This window comes from Protomyctophum parallelum (assembly GCF_964188405.1).
Source record: "Protomyctophum parallelum genome assembly, chromosome: 21".
Classification (NCBI taxonomy): domain Eukaryota; kingdom Metazoa; phylum Chordata; class Actinopteri; order Myctophiformes; family Myctophidae; genus Protomyctophum; species Protomyctophum parallelum.
The window spans coordinates 35,723,923-35,745,748 of record NC_139713.1 but is presented as its reverse complement, the minus strand read 5'-3'; the positions used below and the strand labels follow the sequence as shown (position 1 = coordinate 35,745,748).

Below are 21,826 nucleotides of genomic sequence, written 5' to 3'. Positions count from 1 at the left end.
CAGACGTGCCCGTTTAGTTCATCGAAACACTCCACCATTAACCATTTATTGCAAAGCTATTGCATTTAGTATGGCGGTGTGGCTCTGCTCATGTGATATCATATCATCTGATATCATATCTCATTCGATATCTCAGATTATCTGTGTACCGAGACACAGCTCATATATCAACAACAAACCCCATAGAATAACAAAGACATAACATCAACAACATAACTTCAATGCATTCCATATACCACATAGATACTGAACATATCACATGATCATAATACAATCCATAAAACACATTATAATCAGAGATACCCATAACAGAACTAGATACCACCTATAGTACAATCCATAAAACACATTTATAATCACAGAATCACCCATTACAGAACTATTGGCACAGGGAGGAGGCCAGGGAGGTGGAGGACATTTTAACACTGACATCTGAACAACAGAGACACAAAGTCAGCTAGCATGACTGAGGACAGAGGAGAGGAGTGACTGCTTAAAAGCACACCTGATTGAATGTACTGTATTTTTCTTACTGTTTTTTTCTCTTGCCAATACTAACAACTTTTGCATTGCTATATGATTACCCTTTTGTATTGCATTTGGATTGATGCCAACAGATTAATTTCGTTGTACACTTGTGTCCAATGACAAAATAAAATCCATCCATCCATCCATCCAATGTGGGCTTGAGTGAGTTAGCTGTCAGCGAATGAAAGTGAGGGGAGTTGACATTGAGAGAGACAGCTGATTTAAAGGAACAGAATTAATTACTGATAGAGAATGAAGGGGAGGGTATATAATAAACCTTCTGCCTTCCGTGTCTCAATGAACTATCTCTGTGCTGGATTTCCTGCATTATGTAATGTCGGACATACATACACCTGTGCATACAAGTATTTGATTGCCTTTCAATTCATATACACATAAATACGTATCACTGATGTGATGTTACTGATTATAAAGAATGTTATATTATTGTAATCCGTTCTTTATTTCCTGCGCAATGGATTAATGACACTGAAGTGTGTATTTTGTCTTCTTTGAATCGACTCGTCTTATATAATTAAACATGGCAGTGGCTCCCCCAGAGTTAGTGTCAAAGTGTCCTTGAGCAAGACTCTGAACCCCAACCCCTAATTGCTCCCGATGTGAAGGCTGGTGCCTTGCATGGTTTCCTCTGCTATCAGTGTATGAATGGATGAATGTAATGCACAATCTATATGTAAAGTGCCTTGGATAATGGCACTATATAAATGCACCATTTACCACAATTGACACTCTACCAAACAGATTAGGCATAGTGGGTGGTTTTAGAATCCGCTATGTGCTTCCCCAAATGCGTGTGGGCAAGATAGCAATTTTAGCGATAGCACAACAAAACGACCACAGCCACCTCGAGGGGCAAATAACGGAGTTGGCATAATGTATTGCGGGTAGTGGGGCCATAAGATACCGTTTATAGACAGCGCCAGCTGCCTTGTTAGGTAGTGCCAAGGGATAGTGCAGGATGGTGGGATGGTAATTTACCCCTGTATCACCCGGACGTCCCTATTCTAGAGAATGCTGAACATGCACATTGTAGGCTACTTTACAGTATTAGGGTCATACACAATGAGCCTACAGCTTTGTGGTTGCACGCCTCTGCCAATTGCAGTTTACATCCATGTCTGTCCAGAGTGACTCATAGTTTATTTAGTGAAGTCTTTGAAGGAATGTAATGAACGTGTTTGTGTGGTCACAGTGACATTTGATCTTTGACCGCCTACTTCTAATCAGTTCCTCCTTGAGTCCAAGTATATATGCCAAATGTCATGAAATTCCCTCAAGGCATTCCTGAGATATCATGCTCAAGAGGTTGGGATGGACGGACATACAGTACGTGTACAGTACGTACGTATGTACGTACATACATACGCAGGTATGTACAGACCTACAGTCATAGGTACAACCTGGAAGAAATAATGCCTCCGGCCGCATATGTCTGCCGGCAGAGGCACAAAAATGATATACCGGTATTCAAACACCAGCTTCAAGTAAAAGTGCCAAAAGATTAAACTTGCACATGGAGCAGACTTGTAATCGTAATTCAGGCAGGTGGTAGATCAAGAAAGATCTCTATATATGCTAATGAAAAAGGGCTTTAATTAAGTGGGATTGAAAACTCATCTTTGGTATCTGGAAAGCGTGATCACACACACACACACACACACACACACACACACACACACACACACACACACACACACACACACACACACACACACACACACACACACACACACACACACACACACACACACACACACACACACACACACACACACACACACACACACACACACACACACACACACACACACACTTTAAGGTGGACAAAAGGGGAGAAGTCCTTTTAGTAATTTTTCTCTGCAGTTCCATCAGCAATCGTAAATTGTCTGCAATCAAGGAATACACTTTAATGTACTGTGACATTAATGCCTCCTCAGGCTATTGTACTGTTCTCTTAAAATGTACATAATTTCAGTTTAGTATGAAAACCTGCATCAAACCTTGTACACTCAAGACACTGCCCCCCACTGTCACCCTTAGATCTCCATATATGGAGCTGACCTATTCTGACGTTCCACATGTTGATCTGACCTCATCAAACCCTATACCCTAGACACGCTCCATATATGGCCAGTACAGAATTCATACCATATGTTGATCTGACCCCACATGCCAAAGCGCCAGCGCTCGCCCAGCAGTCTGCCGTCACCCAGGCGGATGTGTGCACTTCTCGCCCTCAGGGTGTCTTACTGGTATTAAATAAGTCATAAAATAAGAATAAAGAACAGGACCTAGTAACAGTAGTAACTCAGTAAGTGCAACCAGTTCCAGCTGTGATAAAGCATGGGAGGTTGTGCTATTTGCATTTCATAAGCTTCATAATATGATTGCTTGGCTGATGTGAATGAATGATTAACCTTTTCACCTGGCATTCCCCAATAGTTAAAATAGCAGATCTACATACAAATGCACAATGCAATTAGCTATGTACAGTACTGTATGTTGTTACAAAATCTCATCCAGCTATCATATGGAACAAACATCCCATGCTGGTCAAACCAACCACCCTCATGGGGACTGCATGTAATTCCGACGGAGCATATTACGCATGTCGGACATGCGCTGCTCCCGTGCTTGCGGTTATGGTTAGGTTAGGGTTTGAGGTCTGTTGTCGTCTGTCGGACCAATGACTAGTCTGAACTACTGCACCCACAATCATCAGTTTTCTGAGCAGACCCAAAGACCCTTTGCAAGATCGTTTTCTTAATGTCAAGACATTAATAAAACAAAAGGTACACATCGCCTCAAAGAGCTGGTAGACCACACAGCTGCAAGTGATATATCATTTGTTACAGGCCTGGGTGCTGAGAGCTGCCGTTGACAGGACACATTTGGAAAGTTAAGCCTGTTGAATACACAGGGGGAAATTGTCGCTGTCAGGTGGAAACCTTGTATGTACCAACAAAAAAAGAACCTGTTGTTCCAAATGGATGGTTATTTAGTCGCATGCTCTTGTTAATACTTTTCATTGTTTAAATTGATAATAAATTGTAGGCCTGGGCCCGTGGCTCAGCGGTCCAGGCACCCTGGGTGTAGTCCAGCCTGGCTGTGTGCCGCGGGTTCGACTCCCGATCACCCCCCCATCCCCTGTCAGCCTACTGTCTATCACTCTATGAAAAATATTAAATAAAGGCGAAAGCCACAAACCCCTTTACGTTAGTAAAGAAATGATGTGACACGTTGTGAGCTTGTACCCATTTCCACTACTTTTGCAGTAGTAGGGTATTACAAAAACAAAGATACAAGGTTTCCACCCAACATCGACAAAATGTTACCACATTGCTCAGTTTCACAGAGATCTGCAGGCAATTCACACCTACAGACCAAAGGCACCCCAATCATCTAACAAATTATCTCTGCATTTCTTCCATCAGACAATAAAGTGATCTAATGCATCTTGAGGAGAGTCATAAATACCAGACCGATGTTGTGTGCGTGTGTGCGTGAAATAATGGCAAGTGTATAGATTCTCTGGGCAATGCCTTCTTTGGACAGCTCTTGGTGGTGGTACAGTATTAAATAAACCAAACAGTCCCAGGCCTTGCAGGTGTTTAATATTCACCCTCTGGGATCATGTAACATAACCACATAATAGAACTGTGCCAAGAGAAATTACTGCATGACAAATTGTAGTTGTCAACGAGTACACGTTTCATGCAAGTACAGTACAGTTTCATGCAGTAAATGTTTTTTTTCAGGTGACTGACCATTTTGTTGGTTTATGTGGTTTTGTTATCAATACCTTTTGTTTGAGCTGCATGACAGACATCTTGATCTGGTGAAAATCCTCACAGGTGGCGGAGCAGGATCCAGTGTTCATCACATTGTCAGACTTCTCAAAGAGACGAGCTGCTGGGAAGGGAAGATCGAACCACTCATGTTTATTCACACATCTCCCGTGTGTGTGTGTGTGTGTGTGTGTGTGTGTGTGTGTGTGTGTGTGTGTGTGTGTGTGGTAAATGGTGCATTTATATAGCGCCTTTATCCAAGGCGCTTTACATAGATTGTGCATTACATTCACCCATTCACACACACATTCATACACCGATTGCGGCGGAAGCCATGCAAGGTACCAACCAGCACATCGGGAGCAATTTGGGGTTCAGTGTCTTGCCCAAGGACACTTCGACATGTAGACAGGAGGAGCCGGGATTCGAACCGCCGACCCATGGATCATTGGACGACCTGCTCTATACCTCCTGAGCCACAGTCGCCCTGTGTGTGTGTGTGTGTGTGTGTGTGTGTGTGTGTGTGTGTGTGTGTGTGTGTGTGTGTGTGTGTGTGTGTGTGTGGGTGTGTGTGTGTGTGTGCATGCGTGTTAATACTGTCTAGAATGTAAACAAAAAATGAATTATGCATGTAGATCTGGTGTCAAATAAAATAGCAAACATTGCAACAAGAGCATTTGTGAATATCCTCAATTTGTCTAGTTTTGTCTAGTGTCTAGTTTAGTTTATATTCGCTTTGCTTATTTGAAAAGCAATAACATACTGTAATACACAATAAAGTCCAGCACTGATTTCCATTGTGGTCCTCATACAAATAACAAATGCATGTCCGGACACATGAGTGAAAGTGACGTACAATAAATGAAACATAATTTTCAAGACCTAAACAACGTACTTAAAAACAAATAACAAACCTTACCCATCTGCAATAAATTAAAATATACTACCCACGGTGTATTATTACAGAACTTTTTCCCGTAACCAGACCTTGGAAAACACATCTCAAATTAGAAGTCAGTAATGATGATATGCAATAACAATGTCAGTGCAATGAATTTGCACGAAATAGCAAAACTCCCAACGAGAGCAGAACACAACTGTGATTATTTTACAATGTAGCGTTAGTGACGTTTCATTTCACGTCTTCAATAATTTAAAACAGAACGCCATCAGGACTGATATGAAACCATTCTGTAGCAGTTGAATGATCGGCAGCTTAAAGAAATATTGAAAATCGAAACCCTTGAGTCCTGCTATATCACTAGACGTTAACTGGCTTTATAGCTGAAGAGGGGCTTCCATTTGAACCACTATCACATTGTGGTTACCTGAACCCCACTGTTATAGTTCACTGGACATCCTACGGTAGGCTTGTACAGGGAGGCTACCTCGCCCTTCCCACCGGATCACAGTAACATGCTTGGCGACGACCCCCCTTCAGCATGGCGAGTGGCGACCCGCTCGCCTGCGGCTCGCTCGGCAGCAGTGTTGATTTTGATAGCAAATTTTGACTTTAGTTTTAGTCAGTCTCTTGAATAGTTTTCATTTAGTTTTAGTCACATTTTAGTCACCTGGAGTGTCTATCTAGTTTGGTCCGCCTCTTAAATTAATTAAATGTGTCACAGACTATACACTAATACAGTGAAGTGAAGTCAAATATTGAAGTGAATGGACGCAACGTTTCAGTCCTGCATGTGTTTCGTACCTCGTCGTACCTCACGCATGCACGCATTTCTGCTATTGCCTTATATTACCTAAAGCAAGGCAGAATTACGGTACATTTCAAGCACAAACTCAATACAAAGACTGTTAACTGTGAGTGGACAAATCAATTAAGCATTACACTTGTTTACAAGAGGGTCCACCATGTTCAATTCATCAAAATATTTAGAGACGTACAAATAGACACTTCTATATAGTCAAAGAACAGAACAGGAATTCTTCATAAAGGAGGTAAAAATGGAAAAGTTTACTGGAAAAAAAGATTACAGTGAGGGGAAAATGGGGGGGGGATTCAGATTTTACGGGGGGCAGTTTCGAATTGCAGCCGTCCGTAGGTGCCCTTTGAGAGCGGTTTTGAAGGAGTCAAGGGATTTGCATGTCTTAATGACTGTTGGTAGGGCGTTCCACATTTTGGTGGCAAATCTGGGTTGTACATGGTTCGTTGCACTCCCTCTGGTGTTGTGGGTGTGGACTTCGTTAACATTAAGGAAGTATTTAGACGGGTACATGGGTATCTTGGTGGTGTATCGAATCTTGTGGACCAGACCCATTGCAAGATGCTGTACTCTGTCGTCGACCCTAAGCCATTCCAACCTGTCAAAGTGGGCAGGGGTGAGGTGGGTTCGGGGGGTGAGGCCAAGTAGGAGCCTGACCAGTTTGTTTTGGGAAGTCTGGAGCCTAGTTATCACGTAAACACATGCAGTTAATGTCATATCCATAGCTACACACTGCACAGGAAAACCACACTGTTATTAGACTCTGTCTTGTTTTATTTTGTGTCTGGACTGGAGTAGAAGGTGACCGAGTGTATAAATATATAAATGTAATGGATGTCTGAGAGCTTCTGGACAGTATGTTTCTCCAGTATGTTGTCTCAGCAGTGGGACACACGGCGGGGGGATTGTGTGTGTACCGTAGCACTGACTCATTCCTAAAGTAAAGCCTGATTAATAGTTGGTCGTAAGACATTGTAACACGCTGCAGTTGCAAGTGCGATACTTTGAGAGCTTGTAGGTTGATTATTTCCGGCGAGCGACACCGGTACGCACGACACCGCCGTTCAACCGAACATAAATTAGGCGTAAGAACTGCTGTTGGTAAAAGGTATTTTTCTATCAGAGTAATGGAAGACAAGCTCATGGGAGGAAGTTGCAAATCTGCAGCCATGACCGCTCCATTTGCAACCGAATCTGGGGCCGGACTCTTTCTCATCCCTTCATCCATTTGTGATGTTAGCCTCAAATGCATCAAGCAAATCCAAACAGACTGGAGTCAAGGGGCAGTTTTTGAGCGAGGGAGACATTCTGACATGTACAAGAAGCTGCTATAGGTGTAATGACTACCAGGTGTCCATGCTTGAAACTCACTCTCTCTCTCTCTCTCTCTCTCTCTCTCTCTCTGTGATTGGAATGAAGAGTATAGGGGTGTAATCAATTAGGATATCTTAAAATATAGCAAGAAAATATCTGATCTACAAGCATTGAATTATTGTGCTGGGTTTGTAGATTATCTATTTTCGGCCATTTATAACAAACTATAAAATTGCTTAAAGGACATATTTACAATATGTTGTTATTATAGAAAGTAAAAGATGAGTATAGATTTTTTTTTGTCATTTCCTGCTTTCTTTTGCTAACGATTTTAGCTGTTTTTGACAGGGGGGCGGGGGCATTCAAACAAGTGGCTAAATATGTATTTTTGTTTTTACGATTTTTGCACTTTTATTATTATTTACTATAGTCCTACTAGACGCCAGGAAATTACATCTGGCCAGAAAAGAACACGGGATCTATTGAATGTGAAGGGCGAGGTGACAAACTGACATATTGAACCTACGACATACAGTATGGCAATGGCATGCTCCTAGTAGGCAGTTGTTCATTCAGACACATGGAAAACAACTACTGTGGCAAAACTGTAATTAACTGTATTTTTACAGGTACAAATATAGGTACAAATATACTCGTACCCCCCAGCTATGGGACATTATCTGCCAGCTACGTACATGTTCGTACCCCCATTGTATACTCTGTGTATGTAATGGTTGAGCCCCACGGCAGCTTTTGGCATTGATCCAGTTGCTATGGCAACACCCGTCACTTCCAACTATGGGACGTAAAGGTCTGACCACAGTCTACCTCGGTTACAGGATTTTCAAACCTCCATAAATCGGAATTTTGGAGAGCTGTCCTTGGTGGATCTTCTGCCATCCACCAATTTGTGACTTTGTACCGCGTTCCTCCTGACATGTAAACACTTCTGACGACAGGTAAGCAGTGTGTGCTTGCGCTGATGATAGCAGAGTGTGTCCAAATACTATACTTTTATTACACTACATTTATTTGAAAACTTTGTAGATTTTCATTATAATTTTGATTATTATTATTATATTATTACAAAACATACAGTAACCACTTCAGCGCTATATACTGTACATTTCGGCCATTCGAAAATTGCCGATCTACAAGCTCACAATGCGTCACATTGATTTTTTTGAAAACTTGAAATGGGACATTCTACACAATGAGTACTTTTAGTACTTTAATTACATATTTATGCCAATACTTTTGTACTTTATTCCCCCCCATTTTAAGTGCATGCATGTTGGATTCCAGACTTTTACTTGTAACGGAGTAGTTCTACATTGCAGTATTGATACTCTTACTTAACCCATTTTGGGTGGGAACCCCTTTTGGTGTTAGCATTATGTTATGATTTAGCCATTGAAAAATAGCAGACCTACAAGCTCATAGCGCGCCACCGAGTGGCGCGCTACGAGCTTGTAGGTCTGCTATTTTTGAAAGATCAAAGAACGACTGACATTTTTTAGAATCTGATCTCGGGTCAAAGTAAAACATGCAAGTACTTTTCCCATAGGTGAAAACACGCTCACCTGTCTGTCCTGTGGTGCAGGATTTACCGTCCTCTTCCAGGAAGTGACCTTTCTCACACTCACAGCTGTAGCTGCCCACGGCGTTAACGCAGATCTGAGAACACACGCTGACGTTTTGGTTTGCACACTCGTCAACATCTGCAATGGATTGAGTTCACAGGTAAGACAATGACGACATTTGTGTGTGAATTGTATTTGAAACGAGCAGTATAGCATGATTTAAAAACTGAAAACAATTAAGTGTACAAAACAAATGCAATAAACAGTGGCAAAAATAGCAGATCTACAGTACCACACAACCTGTCACAATTTCACAAAGCAAGGCATTGTGAGTTTGCAGATCAGATGTTTTTCCCATACGGGCAATACAACATTTAAATGGCACTGAAATAAGAACGAACAGAAAAAACGTAATTGATTCTGTACAACGCCAGCTTTGTGATGTATGCAAAGAGGCAAAATATAATCTATACAAAATCCCACTATTAGCCTATTGCTGGGGGTTATTTTTCAGTTAACAAACAATGTTTGAACAACAAATTAGAAAGAAGAAGAAAAACAAAAAAAATTGAGTTCGACTTCTTTATAATTATTTGTTTGGCCCAAAACAAATCGTTAAATAAATACATTTTGAAACGCCTATGGGAAAAATGAATGAATTATTTCCTGGTGCCTCGTCGTTCTGAAAGGGGGTGGGAGTGTCTGCGACGCTCTATATCCTCAGCATATAGGAGCTGTATCAGTGTCACTCACCCAGACAATAAGGCTTCTCTCGGTTCCTGTGGCGTTCGCGGTCATAGCGGTAGCCATCGTAACAGGTGCACACGACTCGACCAAAATGATCTGTGCACTGCTGCTCACAGGGGGCGCCAGCGCACACGTCATAGTCTGCAGGAAGATGATGGGCAATGGTGACATTGTAGAACAGGGGGTTCTCAACAGTGGTGGAAAAAAGTACTCAAGTAAAAGTATAAATACTGCAAAGGAGATGTCCTCCGTTACAAGTAGAAGTCACCTTATTCAAAATGTACTCAAGTAAAATTACTCATATCGCAGAATGTCCCATTTCTAGTTGTTAATGTATGTGTTCTAATCAAAGTAACTAGTAACTAAAGTTTTCAAATAATTGTAGTGGAGTAAGTAAAGTACAAATCCCTTAAAATTGTACTCAAGTACAGTATTCGAGTAAATGTACTTAGTTAATTTACACTACTGGTTCTCAAAGTGGGGTCCAGGGCCCCCTCGGGGGTCCCAGGCGGTCCCCATGCAGCAAAATGCAGTTTAACAACGCTATTTTATATTGGCCATTTAAAAATAGCTGAGCTACAAGCTCACAACGTGTCGCATCGAGTTTGTTAATCTGCAATTTTTTGAAAATGTTGATATAAATCTAATAAAAATGAATAATTGTGAACATTTTTACACAAATCTTTTATGGGGGTCCCAGGCACAACTTTTGCTCAGATGGGGAGCCAAATATTTTTTTTTATAAATAGCCGATCTACAAACTCAGAACATGAACATGTAGATTGCCCATTTTTGATATTTGACGCATAGTGCTTAAGTGCATGGTTAACACCCCGAGCGGCAGTTCTCCGTTCAATCAATTAGTAATGCCCAGTGCTCAGGACGGAGATTGATAAAAGGACGGAGATTTATTGATATCAAAACCGTTCGCATCGCTCCACAGGCTGGGAGAGTCCGTTGCGCAACATTCAATGTTATTCTCCGGTGGGACGTCATTGAAAATGTCCCCCCCCCATTTTAGCCGATGAGACTGAAAATCTTAAAACGTGAATAACTCTTGATCTAAATCATAACGTCCAATTCTAAGCAAAGATTATGTGTCGCTAGTCGCGTTAGAATTAATCATACCTCCCGCTGTTGTCGGTCGCCTCAGGAGTGTTTTGGCTACATCTAGCTACTCTGATTTAATGGATTAAATAACCCCGGGTGTTCGGGGAGGGAAACAATATATTCATTACTAACATGAAAACACCATGTGTGTTGTTATACTGACTGGTCAGAATGTTAAAATGGTATAGGCTACTTTCAACATAATGTCATATCATGCAAAGATTGCCACGGGCCAATTAGACATTATTTGGAAACAAGCCTATATTGTTGAATCAGCCTCTGGTAACAATACATAAATCCCACACTAATCAAACACTTGTTTGAGTTTGCTAATAAAACATGTGCTGGCATGTGTTCCTCAGTGTTACACTTATTCAGTGAGGTTAAAACAACATAAAGTCAATTGAACATTTTTAGGGGGCTCAGCGAGGGAAACATAATGGGATAAGATGAGAGAGAGTGTTCCAGTAAAAATCACGAGCGACTGCACGAGACAGACGTCCAAACGTTTTGGAAAGGTTTCACTATACCTTCAGGAATGCATTGGCCCAACACAAACTTAAAGCCTTCACAGCACTTCTTCCTGTAAAAGATAAGATTGACAATGATACACAACATACCTTGAACACTTTCAAAGACACACACTTCACCCGTAGAATATACTTTTATAGGGCCAAATTAGCAAGCATCTCAAAAGACTATACAGTTCATCTGGTCATTCTTAATTCAACATGGATCTGTTTTACTGCTTTTCCATTTTAATGTCTGAACCATCCCCACAAAACTGGCCGTGGCCAGACTTCAGACTTGGCAGCGCACTCACTCACACACTCACACACTCACACACTCACACACACACTCACACACTCACACACTCACACACTCACACACACACACACACAGACACACACTCACACACTCACACACTCACACACACACTCACACACTCACACACTCACACCCACAACACCAGAGGGAGTGCAACAAACCATGTACAACCCAGATTCGGCACAAACAAGGGACTAAATTATTTTCGCTCCTATGCCACCAAAATGTGGAACGCCCTACCAACAGTCATTAAGACATGTGAATCCCTTGACTCCTTCAAAACCGCTCTCAAAGGGCACCTACGGATGGCTGCAATTCGAAACTGGCCTCTGTAAAATCTGAATCCCCCCCACCCCCCCACCCCATTTTCCCTCACTGTATATTGTATCTTTTCCCTTTTTTGCTTCCCATTATGATGAATTACTGTTCTGTTCTTTAGCTACATAGAAATGTCTATTTGTATGTCTCTAAATGTTTGTATGTCTTTAAATGTTTTGATGAATTGAACAATGTGGACCCTGTTGTAAACAAGTGTAATGCTTAATTGGGTCGTCCACTCACAGTTGACAGTCTTTGTATTGAGTTTGTGCTTAAAATGTACTGTAAATTCTACAAACTGTTAATAAATATTTAAATCAATCAAAAACACACGTTTGTTATGCATTGGGTCACGGAGCCCCTTAGCTCTGAGATTGACTCTTATGGGCCCTTTGTGTCAAACTTGTTGTGAGCTGTAGATCGGCTATTTTTAGCAAAGTTGGTGTAAAGGCAGAAAAAACATGTCCAGTTTACTATCTTATCTAGATGGTTTAAGCAGTTAACAGCCTGTATCATAGACTAGTATATGCATGTATATGAGCAGGTTGAACTTGCAAGATATTTGTCATTGATAGTTTCCCAAAAATAAGTTCAATAAGGGACACGTCCTTTAGTTTAGTTTAGGCAACCCTACACACGTAGGTTCTGGAGAACCGCTCATCCAATTGACTTCACACTTGACACTGCACTTCCTTGGGACAACAAAACTGAAGGTGACTTGTTGGCCGGCTCTCAAGACACACAAAAGGACACTCATACAAACACACGCAGCGATTTGTGGAATTCATAGATAGATTGCATCACTACTTCTAGTCGTATTCGTTCCAGCTCAAAAAGGAACACATTGGTGAAATAATCCGTCGGTGCCAGACATGAGTGAACAACAGAAACCACAAGTTCTCATTATATCGCTATGCAGGAATGACTATATTTATGACTCAAGTCAAAATAATACTGCATCATAAGCTATTCATCTCTGGCTCACACGTCTGGGGAAAGTGCTACCAGGTGTTGCTTTACACTAGGAGGTGATAAAAAGGAAAAAAAATCCAATTACCTCCATGAAGTCATATTGTAGCAATACAGGCTTTGATGGTGGTCCTATAGAATAGAATGCACTGTAAGCTTTAAAGCTTATAGATTCAGGTGTGGTTATGGTGATGGGCATAACCCGCAAGCACGCACGCACGCACACACGCACACACACACACACACACACACACACACACACACACACACACACACACACACACACACACGCACGCAAGCAAACACATTGCATGCACATGTGCCCCCTTTGTATTGTGTGGTCTATTACTGGATTCAAACTAAGGAAAGGAAAGCATGTATAACATCCAAAATGTTTCTATAGCCCCATGGGTGACTTACTGTATACTTATAGAAGCAAGATCCCAGGACCGTGGGAGAACTTTGAAGCACTGATTTCACTTCTAAGTGGCCACATCTGGTATTGCAAGTTTGGGCCGGTTTTGGCCCACTGGCCTACATGAACATGTGAAAAGTTGACCAATGGGCTCGACTTCACAGGCTTGCGCACAGAGGTAGTTTGCGGTGTAGAGACACACAAAGAACACTACTATGCAATGCGCGTCATGACGCCATCAAAACAGCATGCTCTGAGCTGGAAGGAGGAAGTATGCGCTGGGTGAGCAACTTTATTGAAAAGAATGAATGGGTGGGGATTTCAGGTCCGTACTTTATATTAGTTTTGTAACCCATTTTTTTTCACCCAGTGTCCATTATCTAATGTAACCTTAATGTAACATGGGCTCTACACTCCCTCTGCCAACAGCAACGGACTGACATCATACTTCCTTCTATACATGAGGAGTCCAAGCCGCTTCTTTTCACCTGACAGGGGGGGGGGGGGGTAATTTCCCTGGTTGGACATAGTGCGTGGAAGGAACACGTTATTCCAACCAGTTACATTCCCCTCCATCAAGCGCCCCGGCTGGCCGCCCCCAGGCTGGCCCCGGCTGGCACCCCAGGTGGAGGCCGTTTCTTTTGTGAGGGTACCTACGCTATAGGGGACACGGGGGGGGAACATCCACATAAAGGACCTTTCGCCAACCCCACCTATAGGGTATTGGCACTGATGACACGGTGGAGAGAACACGCCCCCAGCACCCACAGTGTCCCCAGTCAGGGCAACAGACATTTACACACAGGGCAATGACAGCTATACTTCCTTCATAATAACTACATGGTATAGTTCCTTATTTTTCCTGATTTAACCCATTCTGACCTGAGATCAGATTCATACGAGGTTTCCGCCGGACACACACTGGTCTGATGAACCCATTCTGACCTGAGATCAGATTCTAAAAATGCCAGTCGCTCTTCGATTTTTCAAAAATAGCAGACCTACAAGCTCGTATCGCGCCACTCGGTGGCGCGATATGAGCTTTTAGATCTGCTATTTTTAAATAGCTAAAGCATAACATGATGCTGACACCAAAATGGGTGCCCGGTCAGAATGGGTTAAATCAATCAAATTAAGCAATATCATTTGCCTATCTCGTCAAGTCAAAAATGTGGTAAATCAAATGTAATCTAAATAAATTAAGCCTAATCTCAACAGTAGATCACCATTAAAACATTTCACCATTTGGTACTGGTTTCTTTCATCTGCTTCTAATAATAAGAAAGCCCTTTACTGCATGTCACTTCATCTTTCACATTATTCCAGTCATAAATGTATATAAGTACACAAGTGCACATGCAGCTGAATATGTACTGCCTCAGCTGGGAGTTGGCTCTATAAGGACTCACTGCACTTCAATTTCACACTGGGGGATTTGAATATAATGTGAATATAAAGTCTCTAATGCCATTCAACACTCACATGCCTTTAACTGTGTCTAATCTAGAGGTAGAACAATTCCCCACTTGGGAGGTGCACCAAGAGGTGAGAGTTGGAGATGAGCATTAGCCTTTCAGGGGTTCTCAAAGTGGGGGGACCCCCAGGGGTCCTTGATGAAGTTCCAGGGGGTCCCGACTCCCCAGCTAAATGATAGATAGTTAGGAACCAAATATGAGTCTGTAACTCAGAGAGTGTATAAATGGAACCAAACAGACCCTGATGGGTCCATTTGGTTCCATTTGTACACTCTGAGTTAAATTAACATTGATTTTACAATACAAATTGGGGTCTAAGAGATATAAATGCCATTAAATTGGTGTCCGCTCTGTACCGTAGCCTAATACAATTAAAATGGTTGGTAATTACTGCTAGAGCCATACAAATCTTGGGGGTCTCTGGCATATCTCTTCAAATGTGGGTACGCGGGCTAATAATTGTCAATTTGGGGGTCCTTTACCTGAAAAAGTTTGAGAACCATTGCTTTATTTGCCCTGGTTGAGGGGATTGATAAAAGGACTGAGAGAGTGAGAGTGATACGTCATACCAGCCCAAGGGATGCTTGAACTGTCACCACAAGAGACGTCTCTGCGGAAGGAACTGTACGTATGTTAGACCTGGATAACAATCAGCCACCAAATACAATTTGTTTGTTGAAATGATGAAATCACGGCGGAACTGGCTAGTGCCTTTCCATATTCGCTATAGCTGCATAGTACATAGAGCGTGCAATGTCGTGCATAGAGCGTGAGAGACAGCAACGCCTGCCTTTTTCTCCAATTAGCGTATAAACAGGGGGTCTTATCTGTCCGCTTCTCAACAGATACCCAGTCAGAATCAAACCGGACATGTTAGTGCACAGCTCTCTGGTCAGCCTATCCTAGTGTGTGAATATACAGTATTAATTTGAGTGGGTGGTGTATTTTACGGTATATATGACGTGTTGTGTTTAATGTACTATATATCTGACATACATCTGCCTCCACAGAACAACCATCACATCATGCATGTCATGTGTGTATGTCCACATCAGAGAGAACATATAAAAGAGCAAGTATAAAAACTAAGGCTGTCAAAAACAACATGTTAATGGCGTTAATTAATTGCGTCAAATTATTTAACGCAAAAACGCATGTAGAGTCTTGACCCGCTTAAATCCCATAATTCCACTCACTGACTCAACCCACCGCGTCGCTCTAGTTCTGCAGTGGAAGGCGGGTGGTCTAAACAGTAAACACAACAATAAGCAAGAAGAAAAGGTTGGGCCTAGTATGGATGGTTTTGTGTTTGCAAAGAACAAAGATGGAACAATAAATAAGCAAGCAGTCATTTGCACGCATTGCTCTACGCAGTTTAGTTTTCACCGAAGCTGTTCAACCTTAAAGTACCATATCAATGCTAAACATGCATTTGTTGGGGCAGCTTCGGATGGCATGCGTCAGACCAACCTTAATGAACGCAGGGCACTAAGCAAGTCCACCTCCGATAAATTAACCAACACAATTGAATGCCACAGACGAAAAACAGTCTAAGTCCACACTATTGATCCATAATGTTTAAATGATAGATACGGGTTCAGGACAACGACGCCTTTTCGTGGAGGGGTCAGAATGAAATTTGGACTTAGACTGTTTTTCGTCTGTGGTACTTTTATTGCAAAATGGGTTGCAATGGACTGTAGACCGATTAGCATTGTTGAAGACAAGGGCCTCGCTAATGTTTTGAAAGTTGCGACCCTCGACACATCCTACACACCACCAGCAAGAGCCACAATAATGACTAGAGTCCATGAGCTGTATGCAACCGAAAAAAAGAAAAAAAGAAGAGGCTGCAGCTCAAGCGGAATCTGTCGCCCTGACAGGAGACCACTGGTACAAATGACCTGGGAGTAACTGCACATCAAATCACTGAGGCATGGGAATGGGAGTAACTGCACATCAAATCACTGAGGCATGGGAATGGGAGTAACTGCACATCAAATCACTGAGGCATGGGAATGGGAGTAACTGCACATCAAATCACTGAGGCATGGGAATGGGAGTGACTGCACATCAAATCACTGAGGCATGGGAATGGGAGTAACTGCACATCAAATCACTGAGGCATGGGAATGGGAGTAACTGCACATCAAATCACTGAGGCATGGGAATGGGAGTAACTGCACATCAAATCACTGAGGCATGGGAATGGGAGTAACTGCACATCAAATCACTGAGGCATGGGAATGGGAGTAACTGCACATCAAATCACTGAGGCATGGGAATGGGAGTAGGCCTAACTGCACGTCAAATCACTGAGGCATGGGAATGGGAGTAACTGCACGTCAAATCACTGAGGCATGGGAATTGCAGTCTTTTGCACTAACTATAATGAAAACAGAAGAACGTCACTTTGCGGAGGCATGTGGAGAGCAGTTCCAAACTGCAACACGCAAGTGGGAAATTGAAAAAAAGGTTACAACCATACGGACTGACAGTGCACGCAATATGATTGCTGCGGCTCGCATTCTACCGTACGATCACATTCCCTGCACCGCTCACATCATACAGAGAAGCATCACCGTGAGTCTCGCGGACAGCGGATTTGTCGGCACGTTGGCCAAGTGTCGCAAAATTGTGGGCCACTTCAAACACAGCCCAGCAAACGCAGCAAAGCTGACTGAAGTGTGTGTGTGTGTGTGTGTGTGTGTGTATGAATGTGACCATTCATTGTAGTCTGAAATTAATTTTATCAAATGAATATTAAACGTTAATCTACTATTAAATGTAACAACTTGTGTTCAAGCAATTCACGTGTCTTTCCTTTCCTCTCTCCCTCTGTGTGTGTGTGTGTGTGTGTGTGTGTGTGTGTGTGTGTGTGTGTGTGTGTGTGTGTGACTGTGTGTGTGTGTGTACGTGCATGTGTGCGTGTGCGTGTGTGTGTGTGTTCGTGTGTGTGTGTGTGTGTGTGTTCTGCAGGTATGTCACTAAGCTTCTGGGTGGGGAGACCTACGTTTCCTGCTCTGTGGTACTACCAGCACTCTGCCACTTGCATCGTAAGATGGCAGTCTCTGATGATATGTGGTGAAATTTAAAGAAAAGATCAAGGAAGACCTACAGTAGCCTCCCGCCAAAGAAACATGAACAATGAATGGCTCAAGATTGCAACAGCACCGGATCCACGTTTTAAAGGCTTAAAGAGTGTGCCCAAGACGGAGAGTAAAGCGGTGTGGACCACACTTGAAGAACCACCCAGAGCATCTCCACACACTGATGAAGATGGGCCACCCAAGAAGAAAATTTGCCTTCTTCTGGAGATGGACTCAGATTCTGATTCAGAGGAAGAGATGCAGCCTGACAGAGACATGCACAGGTACAGGGCAGAGCCCCCCCATTAGCACGGAGAAATGCCCCTTGCAGTGGTGGGCATCTCATGCAGGAGCTCATGCCAAGCTCGCAAATATCTAGCTGTGCACTTCTGCAACCTCAGTCCCATGTGAGAGGCTCTTCTCGGTTGCAGGTCACATTGTGAACAAGAAAAGGGCAGCCTTGCTCTCAGAAAATGTTGGTGTGCCTGAGCAACTGGCTGAAGCATGAGTAGATAAGAGGGCCACATGCATGTGTAGGCCATGTTGTGATGGCCATGTTCTTTTGGTTTGATTACATTTTTTTTTATAATACTGTACTGTTACAGAAAGAATGTTCCAATGTTTGCCTTAATCTTATTTCTTATTTATATTGATGCTCTGCGTCAAAGTAACGGAGCTCCTCCTTTTTTTTTTTATATGGATGAACCACAGTGCCTAGTGTAGGCTATATTCAGAGACAGTTGATTGAGTACTGTTCCAAACCCCCATGCAAATAGTTCAAATTCTGTTCCTCTGTGTTAATAAGAAGAATAACACTGTTATTTGTTGATTTGTTAAATAAACAGAATACTACATAGGTATGTTAACAACTGTATATCGGCTTTCTGTCATTTATCTTTCCATTTCCACAACAATATACAGGATAACATGGCATATTTTGGACATAGTTCCAATGGTGATTAATCATGATTAAATATTTTTTTAAGCTGTGATTAATCTGATTAAAAATTGTAATCATTTGACAGCCCTAATAAAAACAAATATGCACAAGTGGTAAAGGAACATCCAAATGGGAAGCACGCACATCTCAAAAAATGTTGACGGGTGCAGGACAAAATACAGAAAGAAGGTAGGAAGTCTGCACACCGTTCTTAAGCTTCCAGTAGTTTATTAGGAATCAATGCCATGGTCAGGAATCAACGTTTCGACCCTTCCGGGTCTTCATCAGGAATGACTCGAGTATACAACAAAGTAAGCGTGTTTTATAAACAAGGACATTTAATTTTGATGGGGCCAAAGGGCAGACAGAAATGCATGCACACGTATACCCAATCTGCACAGTCAGTCCATAGATTTAAACTCAATTTACAATTTAGGCATTTAGCAGACTCTCTTAATCCAGAGCGATTTACAGTAAGCAAGAACAACACATAGAAATAGTCATCATCAAGGATCATAAGCAAGCTAAGAACATAACATCTGTCCAGATTAGCTGTACAGTGAAGCTATGAGTATTGAGTATACATTATAGAGTGCAAAAAAATGCAATGGGAAATTCATTCCATAGTTTTGGAGCCAGAAGGGAGAAGAATCTGGGACGTGTGGAGCGCTGTCCCGGCTTTTTAGTGAATGTTCTTCCAGCCTCCCTGCGTCGGCTGATATGAGCGCGCGAGGCGGCGGGTTGTAGGGTCCGGCAAGACTTTGAAGATACCTTTGGTTGCTTTTAAGGCCAGCATCAGAGTTTTGTACTCTGTGCGGGCAGCAACCGGGAGCCAATGGAAGGAGCGGAGAAGGGGGAGATGTGAGAATTTTGGCTGGTTGAAGACCAAGCAAAACTCGACTGACACCGACTATTGTCAATATGTTTGCGGTATGCTCTGTATATGTGCATGTGCACTTGTATGTGAACTAAGTATGAGAAACATTGAGACAGGGTATCCACTATCCAGTTTGTCTTCAGAATCTGCTATGTCACATGGTACTCTCTCTCTCTCTCTTTAGAGGAGAAACAATGGACATGCTAAGCTAAGAGAATTGAATTGAGGATGGTTTCCTGTGTGATCCACAGTTTCATCTCATCATGTCCCCATGAGGACAAAAAGCACTTATAGCAAATAAACAGACCAAGAAAATAAGCAGGGTAAGTTGAAAGGCCTCAAGAAAAAACAAACAGATCACATTAGCGTCCAGAATAATCACACGAAACAGGAAACTCTATCTCATGGAGCAAGGGATACACATCGGATCTGTTGTGGAAATTCATTTTCAGAGAAATGTTACAACAGTTGAAAGAAAACAAAAAGTGTGCATTGCCCTCCTCATATTCAATATGACACTTGACCATTTATTACTGTCTCTCATCTCATAAGCAAATCTGGAATTCAAAGTACACAGAAGAGTAATTTAATAATAATAAAATAATAATGTATGGACGTATAAAGTAAGCATTACATTGTGTTTTGGAGCAATGCAAAGAGTAATTATTTTGTATAAAACTGTTAATCTCCACCATTCTGACACATTTGTATGAGGTCATCTGTAGACATGAAAGCAGATCCTTGAACATTTTAAACTAAATAAATGTTGGTGGTATGAGCAGCATGAGTTAAAACAACATAATGTAGACTCAGGTTGATTAATACTCAGCCCAGATTGATTACCTGAGGGCAATGCGGTAAAACAATCAAATAACCTCTAACCAATACATGATTCGTTATCTGGGAGTGGGAACATTTGGAGAGCCTTTTCATTTAAATGTAAGTGTAAAAATTGACCTGTAAGGGTTAACATAAAGATTCACTTTTACACCTCCAGATTAAAATGAACACTCCCGGTTTTGTTTTGGGCCTGTTAAGCGGACATTTTCCAACATTTTCAAAATGTTGCTACTTTTGCGTGACCCTAATATGTACTGTAGCCTACTATAAAAAGGGCATTAGCGCACGCACGCGCACACACACACACACACACACACACACACACACACACACACACACACACACACACACACACACCTTTTTACAGCCCCCGATCAGGACACAACACAATTACACAGCCTATATACTTGTACAGGGGAAGTCACAGTCAATTTGTGAGTCATTTACCACCTGTTCATTTAAAGGTTATTTAATTTGGGTTAGTGATCCGGATCATATTACAGGGGCCCCATGAACTCCACACACAGATTAGCTTGACCTTGGTTGCCCCCAGTTAGCTGTAAGTACTCTAATTACCTTATAAACAGAAGACCTCCCCTGAACAAACACGGATCGAGGACTGCTCTGTCCTTGTCTTAAGGCCCATTCATAGTTTGTTTCGGTTTCACGCTCGTAAAATAGCTGATCTACAAGCTCGCCACGCGTTGTGGATGCAACGCGTTGTGATCTTGAAGGTCTGCGAGACACACACACACACACACACACACACACACACGAATGCCAGTGGTGGAAAGTAACAATGTACATTTAGGCAAGTAGTGTACTAGTTTTGAGGTAAATTGAGTATTTAACTTTTTCGAGACAATCCACTAAATCTCAGTGTCAAATAGCCTTGGGTTCCCGAGCCACGTTATCGATAAGTCAGGAGTCTAGATCTCCTGTTCCTATACTGTAGCTTGAGGCGGCTTGATGTACAAAGTATCCTTGATGCTGAGTCTCAAGCAGCCTAGCAGGGAGGCGTTGGTTTTATAGTCTTTAGTATGACTCTGCCAGATTGACCCTCCCGATTTCATGGCAGACACTATAGCCACAAGGCCACTCAGCTGGGAATTTGGACTTTTGATTCCATTACAATTATTTAATAATGTTAGTTACTAGTTACTTTGTAGATTTATGTTATTATTACAAAACTTTAATTAACCACTTAAGTTAGGCTTTTGGCTATTAAATTATGAGCAAATCTATAAGCTCACAACATGTTGCAAA

The 21,826-nt window shown here is 42.1% G+C and overlaps 1 protein-coding gene across 1 annotated transcript in view; it reads right to left on the bottom strand.

Moving 5' to 3' along the window:
* ccbe1 (collagen and calcium binding EGF domains 1) overlaps positions 1-21,826 on the bottom strand; it is a 55,164-nt gene that overhangs the window by 10,119 nt on the left and 23,219 nt on the right. The window contains exons 3-6 of the mRNA XM_083793578.1: positions 11,340-11,392; positions 9,706-9,840; positions 8,953-9,090; positions 4,352-4,461 (exon numbers count right to left, since the gene is read on the bottom strand). Of these exons, the coding sequence (XP_083649704.1) occupies positions 4,352-4,461; positions 8,953-9,090; positions 9,706-9,840; positions 11,340-11,392 (436 nt within the window). The remainder of the gene's footprint in view (positions 1-4,351; positions 4,462-8,952; positions 9,091-9,705; positions 9,841-11,339; positions 11,393-21,826) is intronic.